Source organism: Oryctolagus cuniculus, chromosome 20, assembly GCF_051225735.1.
Source record: "Oryctolagus cuniculus isolate XC-2025 breed Fujian yellow rabbit chromosome 20, ASM5122573v1, whole genome shotgun sequence".
NCBI lineage: Eukaryota > Metazoa > Chordata > Mammalia > Lagomorpha > Leporidae > Oryctolagus > Oryctolagus cuniculus.
In genome coordinates this window covers 20,263,066-20,283,086 of record NC_142886.1, presented here as the reverse complement: position 1 = coordinate 20,283,086, position 20,021 = coordinate 20,263,066, and the positions used below count along the sequence as shown (strand labels likewise).

The 20,021-nt window shown below is 48.2% G+C and overlaps 1 protein-coding gene across 19 annotated transcripts in view; it reads left to right on the top strand.

Moving 5' to 3' along the window:
* The window catches only part of SLC8A3 (solute carrier family 8 member A3), a 162,656-nt gene that overhangs the window by 129,268 nt on the left and 13,367 nt on the right, over nt 1-20,021 (top strand). For 7 of the 19 annotated variants that reach the window (XM_070065152.2, XM_070065150.2, XM_008248556.5 and 4 more), the window contains exons 3-4: nt 15,888-15,991; nt 16,964-17,056. The exons of 1 other annotated variant lie outside the window; for it this stretch is intronic. In XM_070065152.2, the coding sequence (XP_069921253.2) occupies nt 15,888-15,991; nt 16,964-17,056 (197 nt within the window). Of the gene's footprint in view, nt 1-12,703; nt 12,811-15,887; nt 15,992-16,963; nt 17,057-20,021 lie in introns of those variants that run through there. 11 more of the 19 variants (XM_089322190.1, XM_089322185.1, XM_089322186.1 and 8 more) reach the window with 5 other exon arrangements.

The following is a 20,021-nucleotide window of genomic DNA, read 5'->3' as shown; positions in this document are numbered from 1 at the left end:
AGCTCCCCTCTCTTCCTAATTATTAGAACATTTTTCTTGGGCCTGAGGTTTCATGTCTATGCAGTAAAAACTTCTCTTCATTCTGTTTGAATCAAATCCTTCTTTAAAAAATGAGATCTCCAGCAGAGAGAGAAAGCAAGACGGAGAGACCCAGTATCTCCAGAGCTATGAATCAGAGAGGCAGCCACTTATTCTCTTCTGAGCCAGGAGGGTAGACACACTGTTAAATAAAATGGTGTTATAGATTACCCTCACTGCCTTTCCACAAAGGGGATTTATCAACCTCAGGGCACAGCCACCATTTATTCCCAGACCATTGTTCTTGTTTTTTTTTTTCTTTATTGTTTTTTTTTTAAACTTTCCCTCTTGACTTAGAAGGAGAGAGTTGGAGTTATGACTCTTCCTCTCTTCCCACACCCCATTCCCCTGGGGTGAGTCAGGGCAAACTTGGGACCCAAATAGGGTTGCAAATACCAAGTCACACACACAGCTGAAAACTGCACAGGCCCACTGTGATGGAGATTGGAAAGTTAATTCCCCTTTGAGAATGAGTAGGCAAGACTCCTGCAGCGACTATTCTCACAAAGGCCAGATTCCTCTTCTTCTTCTCCTTTTTTTTTTTTTTTTTTGACAGGCAGAGTGGACAGTGAGAGAGAGAGACAGAGAGAAAGATCTTCCTTTTCCATTGGTTCACCCTCCAGTGGCCGCTGCTGCCAGCGCACCGCAGCCGGCGCACCACGCTGATCCGATGGCAGGAGCCAGGTGCTTCTCCTGGTCTCCCATGGGGTGCAGGGCCCAAGCACTTGGGCCATCCTCCACTGCACTCCCTGGCCACAGCAGAGAGCTGGCCTGGAAGAGGGGCAACCGGGACAGAATCCGGCACCCCGACCGGGACTAGAACCCGGTGTGCCGGCGCCGCAAGGCGGAGGATTAGCCTATTGAGCCGCAGCGCCGGCCAAGATTCTTCTAATGTATGGGGAAATATTCCCAACCCTTACCCACCCCACCGGACTCCCACTCACATACACAATCAGGAGCACAAAGCGCCCCCCAATACAGGGCAGCAAAGAGGAAACGAAATCTTTCCTGTAACTTAGACATGAGAATACGTTTGTCCTAGAAGAGAAATGAGACCATTGATAAGCACACTCATTTCTCGCATGTGTGAGGACACACATGCAGAACCATGACAAACAGTCAAGCTTAGGAGTCTCCTTGAGATCTGTGTACTCAAGCCAAGACGTATTGGGGCTGTCTGAGGAATGTGAATAAGGTTGGTCCCCTCCCTGCATTTCCTGGAGCTCAATATTTCTCCTTGCCTCATGGCAATTCCATGATCAAACAAAGGGGAAAGGCAAGGGGAAGATTCTCTATGCCTGGGCACAACACTAGACTGTAAGCATGAGAGCAGGAACATGGCTCTGCTAAACAATGAGTAGGTGGGAGGCTGGGTACATGGGTAGGTGGATGGATGGATGGATCGGAGATGATGTAACCAGTAAGCAAGCATTTCAGAACTCTTTCACTAAAGAGGAAGCAAAGAAGGATATGGGAATAAGACTTATTTTGAGCCCCTGAAATGCGACCTAGCTCAGGAGGCCAGATAATTAGACATGAAGCCACCAGGACATACATCAGAGGCAGTACCTAATTAACTTAGTGCAATAGCCAGAATGTAGGAAACTTAGCCTGGGATGGATGTACCTAGGCTCTGTTTTAGATTTTTAAAATTTGTTTTGTATAATTGAAAGGCAGAAAGAGACAGACAGACAGACAGAGACAGAAAGAGAACGATTGACTGATGCCCCTTCTGCTAGTTGATTCCTCCAGATGGCCACAACAGCTAGGGCTTGGCCAGGCTAGAGACAAGAGCCAGGAAGTCAATCCAGTTCTCCCACATGGGTGACAGGAACCCTAGTCCTTGAGGCATCACTGCTACCTCTATTTTCACCTTCTCTATTTTAATGGACGAGGAGAGACAGACTAGGTAGAGAGAACAGGCTCTCTCAGACTCGTTCCCAGGCACACTCTCTTGATACTGTAGCCAGACAACTCATTCATCACCTTGAAGCCACCATGAATTTTCTGCCGAGCAAGACTTTTGCTCCTGCTGTGCCCCTGTCTCTGGGATATTCACCTTCTCGTGGCCAGAACAACTTGACTCCTCATTCAGGCCTCTGCTGGCCTAGCGTCCTCTGGAAAGACTTCCCAATCTCAGTATTCTAGACATGTTCTTCCCCGGCCCTGCTCCTCCTGTTCATCACACTCTCATATTTCACTGTAATTATTCCCCAATTAATTATCTGACTACTAAAGGCATAAATTGTGTCTTTTTTGCTTGATAATCATGTCTGAAATGTATTAGGTACTTAGTAAATATTTGTTGAATGAAAGGAGTGGATGGATGGACAGATAGATGTTATGGATAGATGGATACTACAGAGATTCCAATTTCTGAGATGAAGGGTTAAGTCCTTGAGGGTCGGTGTTAACATGCATCAGGTTAAGCCGCATCCCCCAAGTCCTGGTTTGAGTCCTGGATTGAGTCCTGGATATTCTGCTTCTGACCCAGCTTCCTGCTAATGTGCCTGGGGAAACAGCAGAGGTTGGCCCAAGTGCTTGGGTCCTTGCCACCCACATGGGAAATCTGCATGGAGTCTGGTTCCTGGCTTCGGCCTGGCCCAGACCTGATTGATGCAGCCATCTGGGGAGTGAACTAGTGGATGGAAGATTTCTTTCTGTCTGTCTCTCCCTCTCTCTGTCACTCTGCCTTCCAAATAAATAAATCAATCTCTTCTTAAAAATAGAAAAAGCATTACATTTTTTTAAAAGGGGGATTAGGTCCTTATCCCCAGTAAAAAGAAGGGAGGGGGATAAAAACCGTGTGATTTAAAGTCTTTTCTACCTTACTGCCCTGCAAGGCAAGACAGCCTCCATAGGAAGAGTTGGCTGCTTTAGAAGAATTCTTTTCTAAATAAATTAACCATTCCCTCACTTTGCTCTGACCTTTGGGAAACAGAGTGAACGGCTCCTTTGGGTTTGGATACCACCTTACCCTCTGACACGCAGCCTAGGTCACATATTTTCCTAAGAGGACCTTTTCCTTGGCTGCAGGTAACCACTCCCAGGCGCTGGGGAAGGGAATATTTAGGAGAGCAGAGTCAACCATGAGCTGAGCTGTGGGGCCCAGTTACGAGCTCAGACATCCCGGAAGGGACAGAACAGGCATCAACCTGCAAGTTCCTGGGCGTGCACTCGTGGCCATGCAAGCCGTCAGGTCTTATTTGTCAGTAGAAACAAAATGCTCCTGCATTTCGCCTAGGGGAAGCCACAACGTCCTAGGTTTTCTCTGCTCGGTTCAGTTAGTCACGGGGTAGAGAAGCTGCAAGTGCATCAGGAGGATCCAGGAGAGACCCCTGTGCACCAGGGACCCCATGCATTCTCCCCTCTACACACCTAAATGCCCTTCTCTCCCACTTTGTACCTCCCTTCCTGCCCACTTGACCATCTCCCAAGACTGCAGAAGGCTCTCCAGGGAAATCTGTCTCTTTGCCTCAGCCCTGTCCCATATTCCTAGTGGTTCAGATATACATGTGGAATAGTGAACCAGGCAAGAGTCTGCCCATCAGAGCTGCTGAATTCAGGGTGCAGATTGTGCACTGCATAAATACCCTGGTGCTTTGGAAGCCAGGGGAAGGCACCCTTTCCCTGCTGAGCTGTGAATATCCAAGGCTGTATCCTTCTACTTAGTACAAAGGACCTCTCCAATAGGACAAGGTATTCTGGTTACGAAACAGATGCTGCACAGTAACTCCAAGAGATCATCTGGCTCAGTCTCTGCCTCCAGAAAATAAATCATCTCCCATATTTGTTGCCTATTGCTGTGTAGCAAATGATCATGAACTTGGGGGACCTAAGACAACACCCGTTATTGATCTCGTGGTTCTACAGTGCAGCAGTCCAGGCAGGCTTGACTGGGCTCCCTGCTCAGGATCTCACTTGCTGACTTCGAGGTGTTGGCCAGGCTGGGATCTTGTCTTGGAGACGGGGAAGAAGTATCTGTTTTCAAGCTCATTCTGGTTGCTGGCAGAATCAGTCTCATGTGGCCCGAGGTCCCCAGTTCCTTGCTGGCTGTCATCCAGGCATCACTCACCACACCGGGCTGCTGGCCATATTCCTTCTTACCGTCCATCTTCAAACCGAAACCATCATGTTCGGTCCTTCTCCCACATCAGATGGTTCCAGCTTACCCTTCTTAGTTAGCCAGAGGAAGAGAAAGCTCTCCGCTTTTAAGAGCTCATGTGATTAGACCAGGCCCACATGGCTAATATTCCTAGTTTATGTCAACTGTGCCGTATCATGTACTATTCCATACACCTTACAGGAGTGAAGTGTCAGCACATTTGCTGGTTTGGGGGACAAGGAAGAACATCTCTGATAGAATGTTGTAGAAATTCTGCCCATTACAATCTTTCCACCATGATAATTCTTTGAAAAGCCAGGGCTTTAAGACTTTCTTCCAAGGGCTTTTCTTATAAGTATGTTCATATCACATTTTATCAGATACTCTGAGCAAAGCTAGCATGTGGCAAAATAATTTGTAAATCAGCCAGAACTACCTCTTCCCATCATAACCCCACTCAGACACTTTGGCAGAGTGTGGAGCTGTCAGTGGTGTACTGGAGCAGGCCTCTACCTGCTCACAGAGCTGATTGTTAAAGGTCTAAGAATTGGTGAGTTGGGTGTCAAATTATTAGCAGCTTGAAAATGATGTTGCTAGGAGCATTTTCGCCATGAAAGGCAACCCTCCAAATGAAGGTTCCTCTTTTCCCAGAAAGCTGGTGTACCTGCTCACCTCTGGGTACAGCCTTCTGAGGCATGCAGGAATGCTTTCCATATCCTTTTTCATGCACCATCAATATTCTATTTTTTTCTTTTTTATTTCATTTGAAAGAATTAGAGAGAGAGAGAAGGAGATATTCCATCTGTTAGTTCACTCCCCAAATGGCTGCAGTGGCCAGGTCTGGGCCAGTCTGAAGCCAGGAGCCAGGAGCTTCACCCAGGTCTTACCTGGGGGTTCAGGGGCCCAAGAACTTGGGCCATTTTCCACTGCTTTCTCGGGCATTAACAGAGAGCTGGATTGGAAGTGGAGCGGCCAGGATACAAACCTGCACCCATATGGGAGGCTGGCACTATGCACCAGAGTGGGCCCCTCAATATCCTATTTTTAATATCAATGGGAATGAGGCAACTCCTTCTTCAAAAGCCATTTGGTCTCACTGCTGCAATGGAACATAGTAGAGTTGAAGTCCACCTCCCTGACCCTGGTCCTTTGGAAGCAGCCCTTGTGACAGTTCCAGACCGTTTGGAGTGGGGTGCATCTTCCCCAGGAGAACTCTCCTCTGGTTCCACATATCAGATCCCAGAGGGTGGAACCATGATCTTTAGAGCCATCCTGAGTTCAAATCCCAGCTCTGCCACTTATGTAGCTGTGAGTTTGGGCAAGTCTCTTTTCTGATCGCCTGGCTCCTCATCTGTGAGAATAGGGTTAAAAGGGTACCTGTCTCAAACGTTATTGAGTGAGATAATACAAGGAGATGTCCAAAGGTTCAAAGAAAGAGAAGTGGAGTTAAAGATGAGTTTAGGTGGGTGCAAAAATACTTTTTTTTATTTGACAGATAGAGTTAGACAGTGAGAGAGAGAGACAGAGAGAAAGGTCTTCCTTCCATTGGTTCACTCCCCAAATGGCCGATCCGAAGCCAGGAGCCAGGTGCTTCCTCCTGGTCTCCTATGCGGGTGCAGGGGCCCAAGCACTTGGGCCATCCTCCACTGCCCTCCCGGGCCACAGCAGAGAGCTGGACTGGAAGAGGAGCAGCTGGGACTAGAACCCGGCGCCGCAGGCGGAGGATTAACCAAGTGAGCCACGGTGCCGGCCCCTGGGGGGGCAAAAATATTTTGAAATCTACACACAGATTTTTCATAATAATCAATTTGTATGAAATTCTAAAAGATCATTCATATAGCCTCACAACTTCCTTAAAAGGATTCAGTTACTTAATACAAGTAAAATGCTGAGGACCATGCCTAGCACAAAGTACACAGTATGCATGTCGCTAAATTAATTTGAAATGTAGTTTCTAAATCCATCATGACCCTAGTCACCCTCCTCTGGGTGTATTTACTCTCAAATGTAGTGTTAGAATTGACCTAATTAGTCCAGCCTGTGGCTGCAGTGCTAGCCTTAGCTTCTCCCCCATCCCTTTCCCTGTTTTTAACAGAGAAACTTCTCTAAAGAGTCTTGGGCCATAGCTTAAAGAAATGCAGAATCTCACTCTTACCCTAGAATCAGAATCTACACCTGAGCAGGGTGCCTGGGTGACTCATATGCATATTGAAGAGTCCCCATTGGGCTGTCAGGGTGTGCTGGGGCGGGGCATTTCTGTCCAAGTTCACAGAGTCAGAAATCCTGGAGAATGACAAAGGACACTAAAACTAGAAGCCGACATGGAGATGTGAGACTTCCGAGAGTTCCCACGCACAGGCTATGGCTCTGCGCAGGTTCTGTCCTGCTGCCCTGGCCCCAGGAAGTTTTGTGAGCATGAGATCAATATAAGTTTGGCTCATGCGAGAGCCCTTCTTGACACAGTGAAGAGTCATTGAGTAGGAATCAGGAGGGAAGAGGTCACCAAGCCAGAAGCCCAGGCTGAATTGAGGGGTTATTTCTGGCATGGGAAGCCCAAGAGGTTGGGAGGCCAGCTATGGTGCAAAGGCAGGGCCACTTACCACCTGCTTGTGTTGCCCAAGTTCAATGAGGGAATCCCAGGTTCCCCCCGGTGGCTGCAGTGGCACCAAGAACTCACCCATCTGCTTGTAGGAAATAAACCATAGGAGTAATAGGGGAAATAAGCTGAAATCCCAGCGCTGCTGCTTGCTAGCTCTGTCACTCTGGACAAATTGCTTAACCTCTCTGAGCATCTGTTTTCTCGTTTTTTAAATGGAATTACTGTAATAATAATACCTATGAGAACACAGTAGAAGTAAGAATGAAATAAGAACATTCTTGTGGTACCAGACACAGTGTTTGAGGGATCTACGAAAAGCTCATGGAGGGGCAAGAATGGGGCCCAGCAGTTAAGACTCCTTTGAGACACCTGCATCCCCCTGTCATTACCTGGTACAAGTCCATGCCTGCTTCCAGTTCAGCTTCCTGCTAATGCATATCCTGAGAAGCAGCAGGTGATGGCTCAAGTAGCTGGAGCCCTGCCGCTCAATGTGGGTGACCAAGGTCAGGTTCAGGGCTCCTGGCTTCTGCCTGGCCTAACCCTGGATGTTGTAGACATTTGGAGAATAAACCAGCGAATGGAAGATCTCTCTCTCTCTCTCTCTCTCTCTCTCTCTCTCTCTCTCTCTTTTTCTCTGCCTTTCAAGTGAAAATAAATAAAAATTTTAAAAAGTCCTTGGAAAATGCATATTATGAAAAATTATATGGAATTCCACTTTTACAGTGAAATAAACATATTTTAATTCCATTTTCCCACAAAATTTTTGAAGTTTCCTCATATACTTGCATTGGCTTAGATTCCTCTTTCCTGTGTGAAGTGAAATTCACAGAGTCCTTCTCTGATGTGTTATCCACTCATTAACTAATAAATGCTGCTTCCTCCCCCATTCACACTAAAGGAGTCCAGAAGTTCTAAAGAGAACACCTCCCTTTGCCATCCATGAGCATCAGAAGCCTGATTTGGAATTGGGTGTCCTCAGTGCAAAAAAAATATATATTCCAAGAGGTCAGCCAGGTAGCACAGAAATGTGTTTTCTGCTCCCTTCCAAATTGTTAGTGGGAATCTCTTGGGAGTGTCTTTTCCAAGCAGCACAGCCAGGTCTTAGCTGGGAACACTGCATGCTCTGGCACCTCCGTCAGCAAAAGGCTTAGCGAAAAGGCAGGTGCAGAGCCTGGAGCCTCTGGCAGCATCACTGGCTCCATGAGTAGCTGCTTGGGATAATCTGTCCCCATGACCGTTCAGTAACTGCCACTGAGCCAGAAGGAACTGGAGATCGGAGGAATGAAGGATTCAAAAACCCTCACCTGAGGCCAGGAGGGTAAGACACCAGGTGCCATGCCTGACAGCCTGGGTTCAATACCCACCTCTGGCTCCTGACATCAGCTTCCTGCTAATGTAGGCGCTGGAAAGCAGCAGGGATGACTCAAGAAATTGGGTTCCTGCACTCACATGGGAGACCTGTGTTGAGTTCCAAGAACTGGGCTTTGAGACCCAGCCATTGCAGGAAGGGAACTCTGTCTCTGTCTCTCAAATTAAATAAATAACAAACAAACAAACCTCACCAGAACCAACGAGTTAGATCCCAGTATGGTTGGAGGGATCTTCAATAGAGTGGTGAATGCAGTAGGTCAGAGTGAGCTGAGGGTCTCCGTTTGATAATCTTGGACTTGAACCTCTTTGCCCCAACAAGAAGTCTTAAGCAGACACCATGTGACCTTCAAAATACTTTTTGTCCCTAATGACATATTTATTTATTTATTTTTACTGCAAAAAGATGGAGTTGTTTCAAGAAGACCCAGGTGTGTTAGAAATGCCATTAGTCACTGAACAAGTCATGACTGGAGACTCCTGTGCAGCAGGTATGACGCCAGGTGTCCTCGTGGAGCTGACCCTCTAAGGCGGACAGACCGGCTGTGAACAAGTAACTCATCAGCTAAGCTCAGGAAACAAGCGGGGCAGCATGATGGAAGGTGATCAGTGGTGTAGAGGGGAATCTTCTAGGTCAGGTGGCCATGGAAGAGTTCTCTGAGGGAAGACTAGCCTGTCTGGGACCCAGAGCAAGGGGAGCGTGCCTTGAATGACGTCTGAAGGTAGGCAGCTGACCTACAGGCCAGGGTAAAGAAAGGCTTTGTGGGTGTTCCAAGGACAGGGACTCTGCTAGGACCTGGACTTCATTTTTCATATTTAAGCCTGGCCATAATATAGAGGAGGAGCTGAAGAAAGACGGCAAAGGCGGGATTAGGAAAATCTCTCAGGAGTCAGTGACAAAGTCCAGGGGAGCGGCCGTGGTGCTCTGGACTGCAGACTCAATATCCTGGAGGTGGGGCAGCTCAGTGGAGTGGGGAGAAGGGGAAGGAAGGAATCAGGGGTGTCTGGGGTTGGGCTTGGGGCCATTCGGTAGACAGTGATGCCGTTGTCTGGAATGGGGAGAACCGGTTTGGAAACAGAAGTCAACACTCAGCAAGGAACGCTTCCTAAATGTTCTTGTGGCCTCCTTTGTGACTTGAGCACAAGTGAGAATGTCCTTGATTTTCGAGAGCTAGAAGGGATTTCTCTTCCTCCAGGCAACGTAACACCTTCAGTCCCGAGAGAAGTGGTGTGTTCCCCATAAACCACCACAGTGGGGGAATCCTACACCCAGCCCCCATGCTTCCACCTTCTGACTAGTGCATTCCACTTGCTGCTCCTCAATGCCTGTCCTCAGCTAAGATGTTGATGGCCTCTTCTTTCCGGTTTATGTGTTCACTAAAACTCAAACCAAGAAAAAGCTATGCTATGTGTGGCAAGCAGTCGGTCCTGCTCAGAGCTGTCGCTACAGGGGCACAGGCCAGATTTTGAGCGAGTATGAGAGTTTCTCTCTGTCACCGTGCTTGACATTCCAGGCCCTTCTAATAGCCCATTTGGAATCTATCAGCTTGTTTTATTCAAGCCTTTCTTGAACTGGCTGGCACCTCTTGGGTCACCAGTTCTATTGATTGGTTTCTCCTTATTTTCTGACTTAATGACTGGAGATGGTGCGATTGCTTTACATAGTCCTCTCAAACCACCATACAGGGTCATTATTACTCTTGGTAGTAACAGCTGCTGTGTCTGCAACACACGATGCAGAATACACATTCTGCCAGGTGCTTCACATGCACTGTCTCCTTGAGGAACATGACAAAGGAGGTGTTACCATTATTCCACTTTACACATGAGACTCGGGAAGCGTTAGCATGTTGCCCAACATCACCCAGCTTGTGAGGAGTGGGGGTGGGATTCCAACCCAGTCCGTGGGCCTCCAATCACTGGCAGATGGAATGCTAAAGCAGTGTGTCCCCTCATACGTCACATAGTCATGTTTTCCATGGCAGTGAGCCAGGGTCCTCAATGACCAGGGTGGGTGTGGTAAGGGATGAAGGTTTGGAGCCTTTCTTTGTATGAGCAGTGGAGCGCCAGGGACTGGGGTGTGTTAGTAACTGCTGCTGTGTTCATTTCTAGAGCTACAGACCCAGGTTTGACTCTGCAGCATCCACAGTGTGGACCACAGAGGCTCTGTAGATTCCCAAAGCTCTACCGTGACTCAAGAAAGCCCAGGCAAGCACAGAGGCTGTGTCCTGAGTTAGAATCGCAAAATATTCTTACTCTATTTAGAAAAGAAAAAAAGGTTAAAGGGAGGAGCTAAAGCTGTGATTCTCCTAAACACAGGCCAGGCCTTAGGGCAGCAGAGCCTGCAAGGGTCCATGCCAGGGGAGCGGACCAGTGGCTCCTGCTGGAGGCTCGAGACTCCCCTTGCTGAGGGGAGACTGAGCTCCAGGCCCACTGCCTCCAGCAACGTCGCATCCCCTCCAGGAGCAGCACAGACCTCCTGCGTGTGCCAAGGTCCTGAAATGTCCCCTTTCAGCCGTGCTTTGGAGATGCCAGGCTCTGCTTCTGTGTTTAAAGCTCCTAATAACCTTTTTTCAATAAAGAAATGCAAAAATTATTTTTCATGTTTACATTAATAAAATAGCACTTTCTAACATAAAGAGTACTGCAACCGTGCTAACCACAAGATCATTGTAAGACCTTAGAAACGAATCGTAATTGAGTGCCCAGGGGTAATGTCCAGCCACCGTGTTCACATGACTACAGTAGCTTCTTTGGAGACAGTGGCAGTTGTTTTTTTTTTTCTTTTTTTTAAAAGATTTATTTATTTATTTGAAAGTCAGGGTTACACAGAGAGAGGAAAAGCAACGGCTAGAGCTGCACCGATCCGAAGCCTAGAGCCAGGAGCTTCCTCTGGGTCTCCCATGCAAGTGCAGGGGCCCAAAGACTTGGGCCATCTTCTGCTGCTTTACCAGGCCATAGCAGAGAGCTGGATCAGAAGCAGCCAGGACACGAACCAGCGCCCATATGGGATGCTGGCACTGCAGGTGGCAGCTTTACCCGCTACACCAGTGCTGGGTCTGGCAGTGGGTGTTGAGTCCTGCTGTAAATTAGCAGAATGTGCGACACAGGTCAAAGAGCCATCCTGGCTCCCCTGGGAAACTCCCTGCCAAGCAGAAGGGGAGGGATTCTGGCAGGATTCTCACAGCCCAATTTGTCCCTCTCTTTCTATAATATAAAGCTTTCAGATCAGTACCTGCTGATATCAAAAGCCGAAAGCTTCTCTCCTGCCCGCAAAGCAAGAAGGATAAGGAAGTAACACATTAGGAGAGGACCTTCATGCCTGAGCCTTTGCAAGTAAACAGTAGTTCTTTTTCGTGATTTCACTGTTTGTGGTTAGTTACCTGCAGTCAACTGCAATGCAAAAGCATGAAATGGAAAATTCTAGAAATGAAATTCATAGCTCTTTAAAAACTTCCATTAAAGAATATCTTGATAGTTGATCTCTTACTGCTGTTAATCTCTTCCTGGGCCTAATTTATAAATTAAGCCTGTCACAGATATATATGAGGGTACTTTAAAAAGGTCATGAGAAATAGAATTTAAAAATTGCAGGGGCCAGTGCTATGGCATAATGGGTAAAGCACTGCCTGTAGCACTGGCATCCCATATGGGTACCAGTTCAAGTCCCAGCTGCTCCACTTCCAATCCTACCCTCTGCTATGGCCTGGGAAAGCAGTGGAAGGTGGCCCAAGTCCTTGGGCCCCTGCACCCCCGTAGGAAATAAAGAAGCTCCTGGCTCTTAGCTTCAGATCAGCCCAGCTCCAGCCATTGTGGCCATTTGAGGAGTGAACTAAAGGACGGAAGACTTCTCTCTACTTCTGCCTCTCTGTAACTCTGCCTTTCAAATAAATAAATAAATCTTTTTGAAAAATGGTTTATTTTGATGCAAAAGAGTTTCAAAATCCATGCCATATGAAGTGTCTTCCCAAAATTCAATTAAAAACTCTGCATAGATTTCAAAAATTGTACCAAAATAAGTTTGCCTTTTAATTCCATTTTCATGAACTTTTTGAAGTACTCTTGTATGTACTGGCAAAAAAAGAAATTTAAAAATTGTAGCTGTAAGATTCAGTACTATCTGTGATTTCAAGCATCCATTGAGGACCTTGGAACATATCTCCTGAAGCAAAGGGGGAGTTATTGTATTATTATTTCTATGCCATTGTTCTCATAACTGTCTTGAGATGATAGAAGCATTATTTGTCTCGTGTGTATATTGGTTAAAGTATTTGTTCAAGATCACATGGCAATCCAAGATTAGAACCCAGAACCTTTGACGGTCAAGCCCGAGCTCCTATGAGCATACCACGAGGTCACATGAAGCCCAGGAGGCGCCCAGAGAGGCTGGAGGGGGCCTGGGACAGCCACTCTCCTCCAGGCCCCAGGTGACATTGGGGCAACTTGAAGTTTTCTGGATCTCTTTGCTATTTCCTTCTCTTCCTGTTTCTTCTCCTGGATGGCTTGTCCCCTTCTCTGCTCCCTGCTTATGATACTTATTTTTCCATCCACAGCAAAACAATTCACATCCAGGTAATTGATGATGAGGCGTATGAGAAAAACAAGAATTACTTCATTGAGATACTGGGCCCCCGCATGGTGGATATGAGTTTTCAGAAAGGTGTAGTACCCTGTCCTCCGCACTAACACTGACATTCTTCTCTCCTCTTCTCTTTCTTCCTTTCTCCAATCCACGTGTCTCCTACCTCTCCGGTTCACTGTCCCTGCTTTCTCTCTTGCTGTCTTTTCACTTCTTCCTCTCCTCCATGTTCCCAGCTCAATCCTAACACCTACCAGCCTGTCACATGGTATGCACAAGAGGGAGGCTCAAAATAAATGGTAATTATTTTTCTGGGATGCAAAAATGAGTGTCGAGAGAGAGGGAGAAGGAGAGAGAGAGAGAGAGAGAGAGAGAGAGAGAGAGAGAAAGTAGAAATAGGAATAGATCCAAAGTCCTAAGAGTATTGTATATGAGGCTATCACTTCTCCTGAATGGCTGAGAGTACAGGAAAGAAAATGACCAGATAGCACAGTACCAGGCAGGAGGGCAGCAGTAAGAGACACACTCTAGACACCGACTCCCATAGATGTCCCTGTGTCCAGCTTACCGTCCAGGAAGTTGAGAATCAGTGTAATTGCATAATGGCTCATGTCACAACCCTAGAGCAAGCCTGACCAGGAGCCTTCTTATCTGCCACACCACTACCATAGGGACTTGTTTCTCGCCCTGACCTTGACAAAACTCAAAGCACAGGTTTGAGTTCCAGGTCTTCATCAAAGACCTGTCTGCCTTACTCTGCCATCTTTATTAAGAATATCTACGTGTGGAGGCAGAGAGAAGAGTGAGACAGGGGATTCTGACCTGAGTGGGAGCGGTCTCCAAAGTCCATGCAGCTTCTCAGAATGGAAGGGATCAAGTTTTCGCCTTCCTCTTACATAACCCCACACATCACACAGCCTCTGGTTGGCAAGTCAGGAAATCCTCTGGGATAGCATCCCTTCCCTGGCTGACCCCTCAGTCATGGCCCTGCAGGCCAGGCCCCTAGGTGCCCAGCCAATCCCACAGCAGAGTCCATGTGGCAAAAAAAAAAAAAAAAAAAAAAAAAAAAAAAAAAAAACAGGCTTTGGGACGGGGTCCCATATATAGAGAGCCAAGAGATAAATGCTCCAAAATTGCCACCAATCAATGAGATTTGTCTGTTGTCCATTGAGAAAGGTGTGAAAGGTGTCAAGTAGCCAAAAAGTAACCAAAAATGGACTTGTAAAATACACACACACACACACACACAGAGCTCATACACACACACACACATACACAGCAAGTCCTTGGCCCAGCAAACTACCTTGGATCAACCTGCTCTTCTGTGATAGCAGATCAGGTGCATCTTCAAAACATTATAGGAACAGAGAGGGCCTGAGGGGACATTCGGGCTGTTGATCCTCAGCACCTCCTTATTCTTTTGAAACCATTCAGATTCCAGGCCAAAAATGAAAATGGAAAACGGAAAATAATTCCAGCCCACTGTTGGGACCACTCACCACCACTGTGGTTCCAGAAAGGACCAGAGAAGCCAGGCCCACACAGCAGTCTCTCCACATATGATGGTGGGCCTGGGCCAGCCTTGAGTCAATCTTTGAAGTAATTTTTCTCCAAGTAGACTTTTGATTGTCATGGTGGTTTACTTTAAAAGACCCTATGCTTTGCTGAGATACCCAGAGCTGAATAGAAACCTTCATCACCTTGTGCCCTGGCCCCATGGTACTCAACATGTAGGAAGCCAGCCTAGGACATGTACCCCCATTTGATAGAAATCCAAAGATGATGTGGAATTTGATGATTTGCCTCATCTTCTCTGCATCTGCTTAGGAGCACCTCCGCTGTAAATGATCCCTATCGTGCAACATAGTGTGGTTAATACAAAGTGCCTCAAAAAGCTGGTGGAAAATGGAATTAAATATTATTTCATTTTGGTGCACAAAATTTTGAAATCCATTCATACAAGGATCTCTCAAAAGTTCATTGAAAATGCATATTGTTGAAAAAACTATGCATGGATTTTAAAAATAACTGTAAGGCTAAAATAAACATATCGGTAAACTCCACTTTCCACAAACTATATCAAGCACACTCACACATGCCTGAATTTTAGGTTAGCTCCCACCACTGACACTGCCTTTGAAATAAACAAGGAAGAGAGTAGAGTGCTGCCTCCTCTTCCTTTTCCCCTCCCTCTCTCTCTGCTTCCCTTCCTCATAAACACTTTACTTTGAAAGTTTTATTTATGATGCTCTCTTAAGAAGTGGTTGTAGTCACAAAGAGGGGATGCAAGCTGTGGCACAGTGGGTTAAGCTACCGTCTGTAGTGCCGGCATCCCATATGGGCACTGGTTTGAGTCCCAGCTGCTCCACTTCTGATCCAGCTTCCTGCTGGTGGTCTGGGAGAAGCAGTGAAAGATGGGCCAAGTGTTTGGGCCCCTGCCACCCATGTAGGGGACCCAGATGGAGCTGCTGGGTTCTGGTTTCATCCTAACTCAATCTGGGCTGTTGTGGCCATTTGGGAAGTGAACCAGTGGATGAAAGAACTTTCTCTCTCTCTCTCTCAAATTCCACCTTTCAAAAAATAAATAAAATATTAACAAAAAGAGGGGATGCAAGCTCTGGATTCTGTTGCTGCTTCCTACTGTGGAAGGGCCCTGGGTCATTCCAGTGGACAGGTAGCCTACCTATTGCCCGAAGAAATGTAACTGTTACCATGTGACACCTGATGGAATGTGCTGCCCAACTCACTTCCTCCTAACCTTTGGTAGGATCTAAATCAACTCCCCACCATCACCTTCCCACTGTTCTCCTTCCCTTCCTATCTGCCCCTTCCTGTCTGCTCCTCCCCTTCCTATCTACCCCCTCCTCCCTCCCCTTCCTGGCTGCCCCTCCCCTTCCTGTCTGCCCCAGCCCCCTTCCATTGCCCACCTTGCCTTGCCTCCTGGCTCCCTGTCCCTCTCACCATACGAACAACTACGACCAAGGAGACAAGAAAAGCTAAGGCCAATTTTTTACACCAGAACAGCCTAGGCCACCCTTACCCCGTCAGCAGCCTCCATGCGCCAAGAGCGACAGGGAACCATTTGAAAGGCTGTGCTCCCGGTGACCGCCCAGTTGGCAGACCCCATCGACACACTCTCTCTCTTGTTGTCCCTACAGGAAAACCATAAGGGTTAAAATAGTAGATGAGGAGGAATACGAAAGGCAAGAGAATTTCTTCATTGCCCTTGGTGAACCGAAATGGATGGAACGTGGAATATCAGGTGTGAGACTCTTTAAAAACAAAACAACAGAAAGAAAAGAACACAATGGAAACAAACCGGGGGGGAACAGCAGCTGCCTATTTCTCCACCCTTTTCTTCCCTTCTCCTTCCTCCTCTGGCCAGCGGGCATTTTGATCTTTTCCCGCCTGCGTTCTCGCTCTCACCCTGTTTCGGTATCATCTCTGCCTTTTAGCTTTAGTTCACTTCCTCCTCTCCCGCCTCCGGGCAGCACTGTAGCCTCAACTCCTCCTTCCCCTAACGACTTTCGTTCCTGTTACTCTGCGGTTATCCCATGACCTCCTTGCCACTGTCCCCTGCACTCCCTCCAGCCCCCCACCCCTACACGGTCCCCTGTAGATGTGAACACTCCTTGCTGGGTGGGGAGGAGGAGAAAAGGAAAGGAATGTGATGTGAAGCATGCCTGTGCCCCTGCTCTGCCTCCCTGCCCTGCCACCCTGCACACTCTGGCCTGAACTGAAGGTGGGGGAGTTGGGGCTGGGGGCCGGGCCTGTGTTGCAGGGGTGCTTGACAGCCGTCCGCTGCATTCCCCAACCTCCACTGAGTGCTTAGCAGGTTATTCTCGCAGAGCGGCCTGTAAGCCCCTCTGCCCTTCGTGGAGGTAAGTGTATCATGTGGCTATTTCACAGTTGGGTAGATCGGCATGGGAAAGTCTAGCAGTTACCAGAGGCCACAGGACAGCTGTATTCCAGGGTAGTCATGCAATCTGGAATCCTGAGTTATCCTCCCCTTACATCTCCCCCATCCCCACAATCCTATTTACTCCGTCCCTATCCCTGGGTAGGGTACCTTATTCAGGCCACTTTGGGATAATGCAATCTCTAATGCAGAACACTGAGAGTCTACAAATGGAAGGAAGTAACCCTGGGTTGGGTAATGGCCCTAGTCAGTGGGCCCTGGAAAAGGACAAACACTGGGCGCAGCTGGGGCATTGACTTGTGGGTTTTCCAACAGGAGAAAGGACTTTAAATGGTGTAGTTGGTGCTGACACCCGAGAGACAGGTGCTGGACGGTTCATGGACTCCTGCCTTTGCGTGACGTCTACAAGTGAGCATTTCACCCTGACCCCACAGTCTCCCTTGCCCCACCCTACAGCACAGGCCTCCTCCTCTCCCTTCCTAGGATGCACACCTCAGATTAGCTGCCAGTGGCTTCCCTGAGGGGCTGATGTGCTACAGCCACAGCACACGTAAGGAAGGATTTTTTCCCTAAAGAAAGTGATTGGAACCCCTACATGGGAAGTGATGGGGGATAGAGATAGAGGCAGGATGCAGGAAGAGGGCTCTTGGGAAATACCAAGAGGAGGACATTCACACCCTCTTCAGGAGGGTGTGCTGCCAGAAGTCTCATGGAGACTGAAGCAGCGAAATCCACCTGTTTGTCCCAAAGGAATGGCATTGTACTACTTACGCGCCAAGGAGCAGCAGAAAGTCTGTCTGTCACTCAAAGCCAGATGTAAGAGACTCAGCAGTGACGCTCCAAAGGGCTCGTCTACCAGGCCCCTGGCCAGACCCATCCGATCAGTCGGTTCTCAGTGTCTGCCGGGGACTCTGCAGAGCGGACCAGTTCTGTGCCCACAGTGGCTTGGACACACCTGGGAGCAGAAGTCCTCTCCTTCCTCCAGGGCCTGCTCTCCTGTTAGCCACATAATAGGGTACTGCCGTCAGCCTGGCTGCCAGGAGAGAGAAAGTCTCCATTGTCACTGCTTCCTGCTTTGTTTTCCTGCCAATCTTCCAGTTCCTGCTGCCAAGAGTGCTCTCAGAAGGTGTGTCAGCACCTGTCCTACTTCATTTCCACCTGCTTTGTGCATTAGCTCCATATCTTCATGACTGGTAAGAAGCAGAGGACAACCAAGGCCATTGTGGAGCAGCTTCATCAGTTTCCACAGCTCCAGCTACTTAGGTACTAATGAAAGTAGCTCAGTGAGTCATAGAGAGCAGCTGGAAGAAGGCAGTGGCTCCAGGCAAGAAAACAGGATTGAAAGTCCATCCATGTCTTTATTTCAAAAAATTTATCATATTTATTTGAAAGAGGGAAACAGAGAGACAGACAGAGATCTCCCATCCGCTGGTTCATTTCCCAGATACCTGCACTGGACCAAGAACTCAACTCAGGTCTCCCATGTGGATGGCAGGGATCCAAGTACTTGAGCCATCACCTGCTGCCTCCAAACGAACACATTAGCAGGAAGTTGCAATTGGAAGTAAAGACTGAACTTCAAGCAAGGCACTCTGATACAGGATGTGAGCATACCAAGCATCATCCAACAGCTGTACCAAGAGCCATCCTCACCCATGCCTTTATTCCACCAGTAAAGAGGATCTTTTCCACCTCCCATAAAGCCCTCTAGCAGCAGCAGAGTGATGGAGAGTGGCCTGAGATAAGACTTGTGCTTTTTTTTTTTTTTTTTTTTTTTTTTTTTTTGACAGGCAGAGTGGACAGTGAGAGAGAGAGACAGAGAGAGAAAGGTCTTCCTTTGCCGTTGGTTCACCCTCCAATGGCCGCCGCTGCAGCCGGCGCACCGCGCTGATCCTGGCAGGAGCCAGGAGCCAGGTGCTTTTCCTGGTCTCCCATGGGGTGCAGGGCCCAAGCACCTGGGCCATCCTCCACTGCACTCCCTGGCCATAGCAGAGAGCTGGCCTGGAAGAGGGGCAACCGGGACAGAATCCGGCGCCCCAACCGGGACTAGAACCCGGTGTGCCGGCGCCGCAAGGTGGAGGATTAGCCTATTGAGCCACGGCGCCGGCTCAAGACTTGTGCTTTTAAAGAGACTTCTCAGATGCAGTGTCTGTGGCCACTCCCCATTTGTGGACACCTTGTTTTATTTCCCTGGATTCTTGGTCCAAGGAGATGAGATGTCAACAGAGCCCTCGTGAAGCCTTGCCTTGGCAGGGCAAGGTAAGTAGGTGAGACAAGGATTTCATAAGCTCTCGGAGGGGTATGCCTCCAGACCTTCCCAGTGACCAAGACGCTAAGATGGAAAGTGCCAATAAGAAATCCCTTGGCTTCACAGCCTCCTGTTCTGTTGTCTAGGAGGTTGATTTTCAGTTTCTTCAGTTCTTCCCAGATTCTGGGATCAGACCAGGTTGTCTGGACTCAGAATCAAAGGAGTACCTTTCCGGATTTCCAGAACTGCCTGCTGCTCTCTGATGAGGGCTGGTACCGTGGAAATTGCCTTTCATTATCACTGCTGCCTGGGAGAGTCTTGGGCACTCAGAGTGACATGGACTCCGCATAGTCAAATGACAATTGCATTCAAAAAAAAGGACTGGATTTGAAACAGAGATTCTATTCTTGGCAAACAGCGTGGACTTCAGAGGTGAGAGTGAAAACTGAGCAAACTGGGGAAGGGAAAAAAGAGGGATGAAGGGGAAACATGGTTGGCCAGAAGTAGAGAAGCCCTGGAGTTGAGAAGCAAACTTCTGAGAGCAACACAGAGCAGCATAGGCAGGGCTGCTGGGCCTGGGCCTGGGCCTGGGCCTGGGCCTGGATGCTGAAATCTCTCAGGTGGGACAGGAAAACCTCTCCTTGAGAAGGGACCTGTTTGTTCCTCCTGTTTATACACACATGGCCTTACCTGGACAAGCACCCAGGTGCTTCCTCATCACTCAGAGCTACATTCATTCCTGCTCATCTCTGGAGTGTCTGAGAAAGGATGAAGGATTCTCCTCTGGCCCTGGAGATCAATACAGCTGGAAGTTCCGCTGCAGCTTCTCACAGCAGCTACAGAAGCAGCAGGAGAAACACCCTGAAGCTGCCACGTCACTCAGAGTTGGTCCTCCTGGGTCTCACTGGTCCCTCTATGACTGCTGAGGGATGTCTTGGATTTGTGGGCACAATGACCAGACAGTGACACAATTCCAGTTGATTGCAGGCCTTCTCGCTGCTTCAGGCAGGCATGGGGAGGGACCTCTGAGTGACAACCAGAACATCAGGGAGCTTTTTGGAAAAACCATCCACGACTGGTCTACTAAAACTTGAGGGCCAAAATTCTGGGCTCTTCCATGCAGAC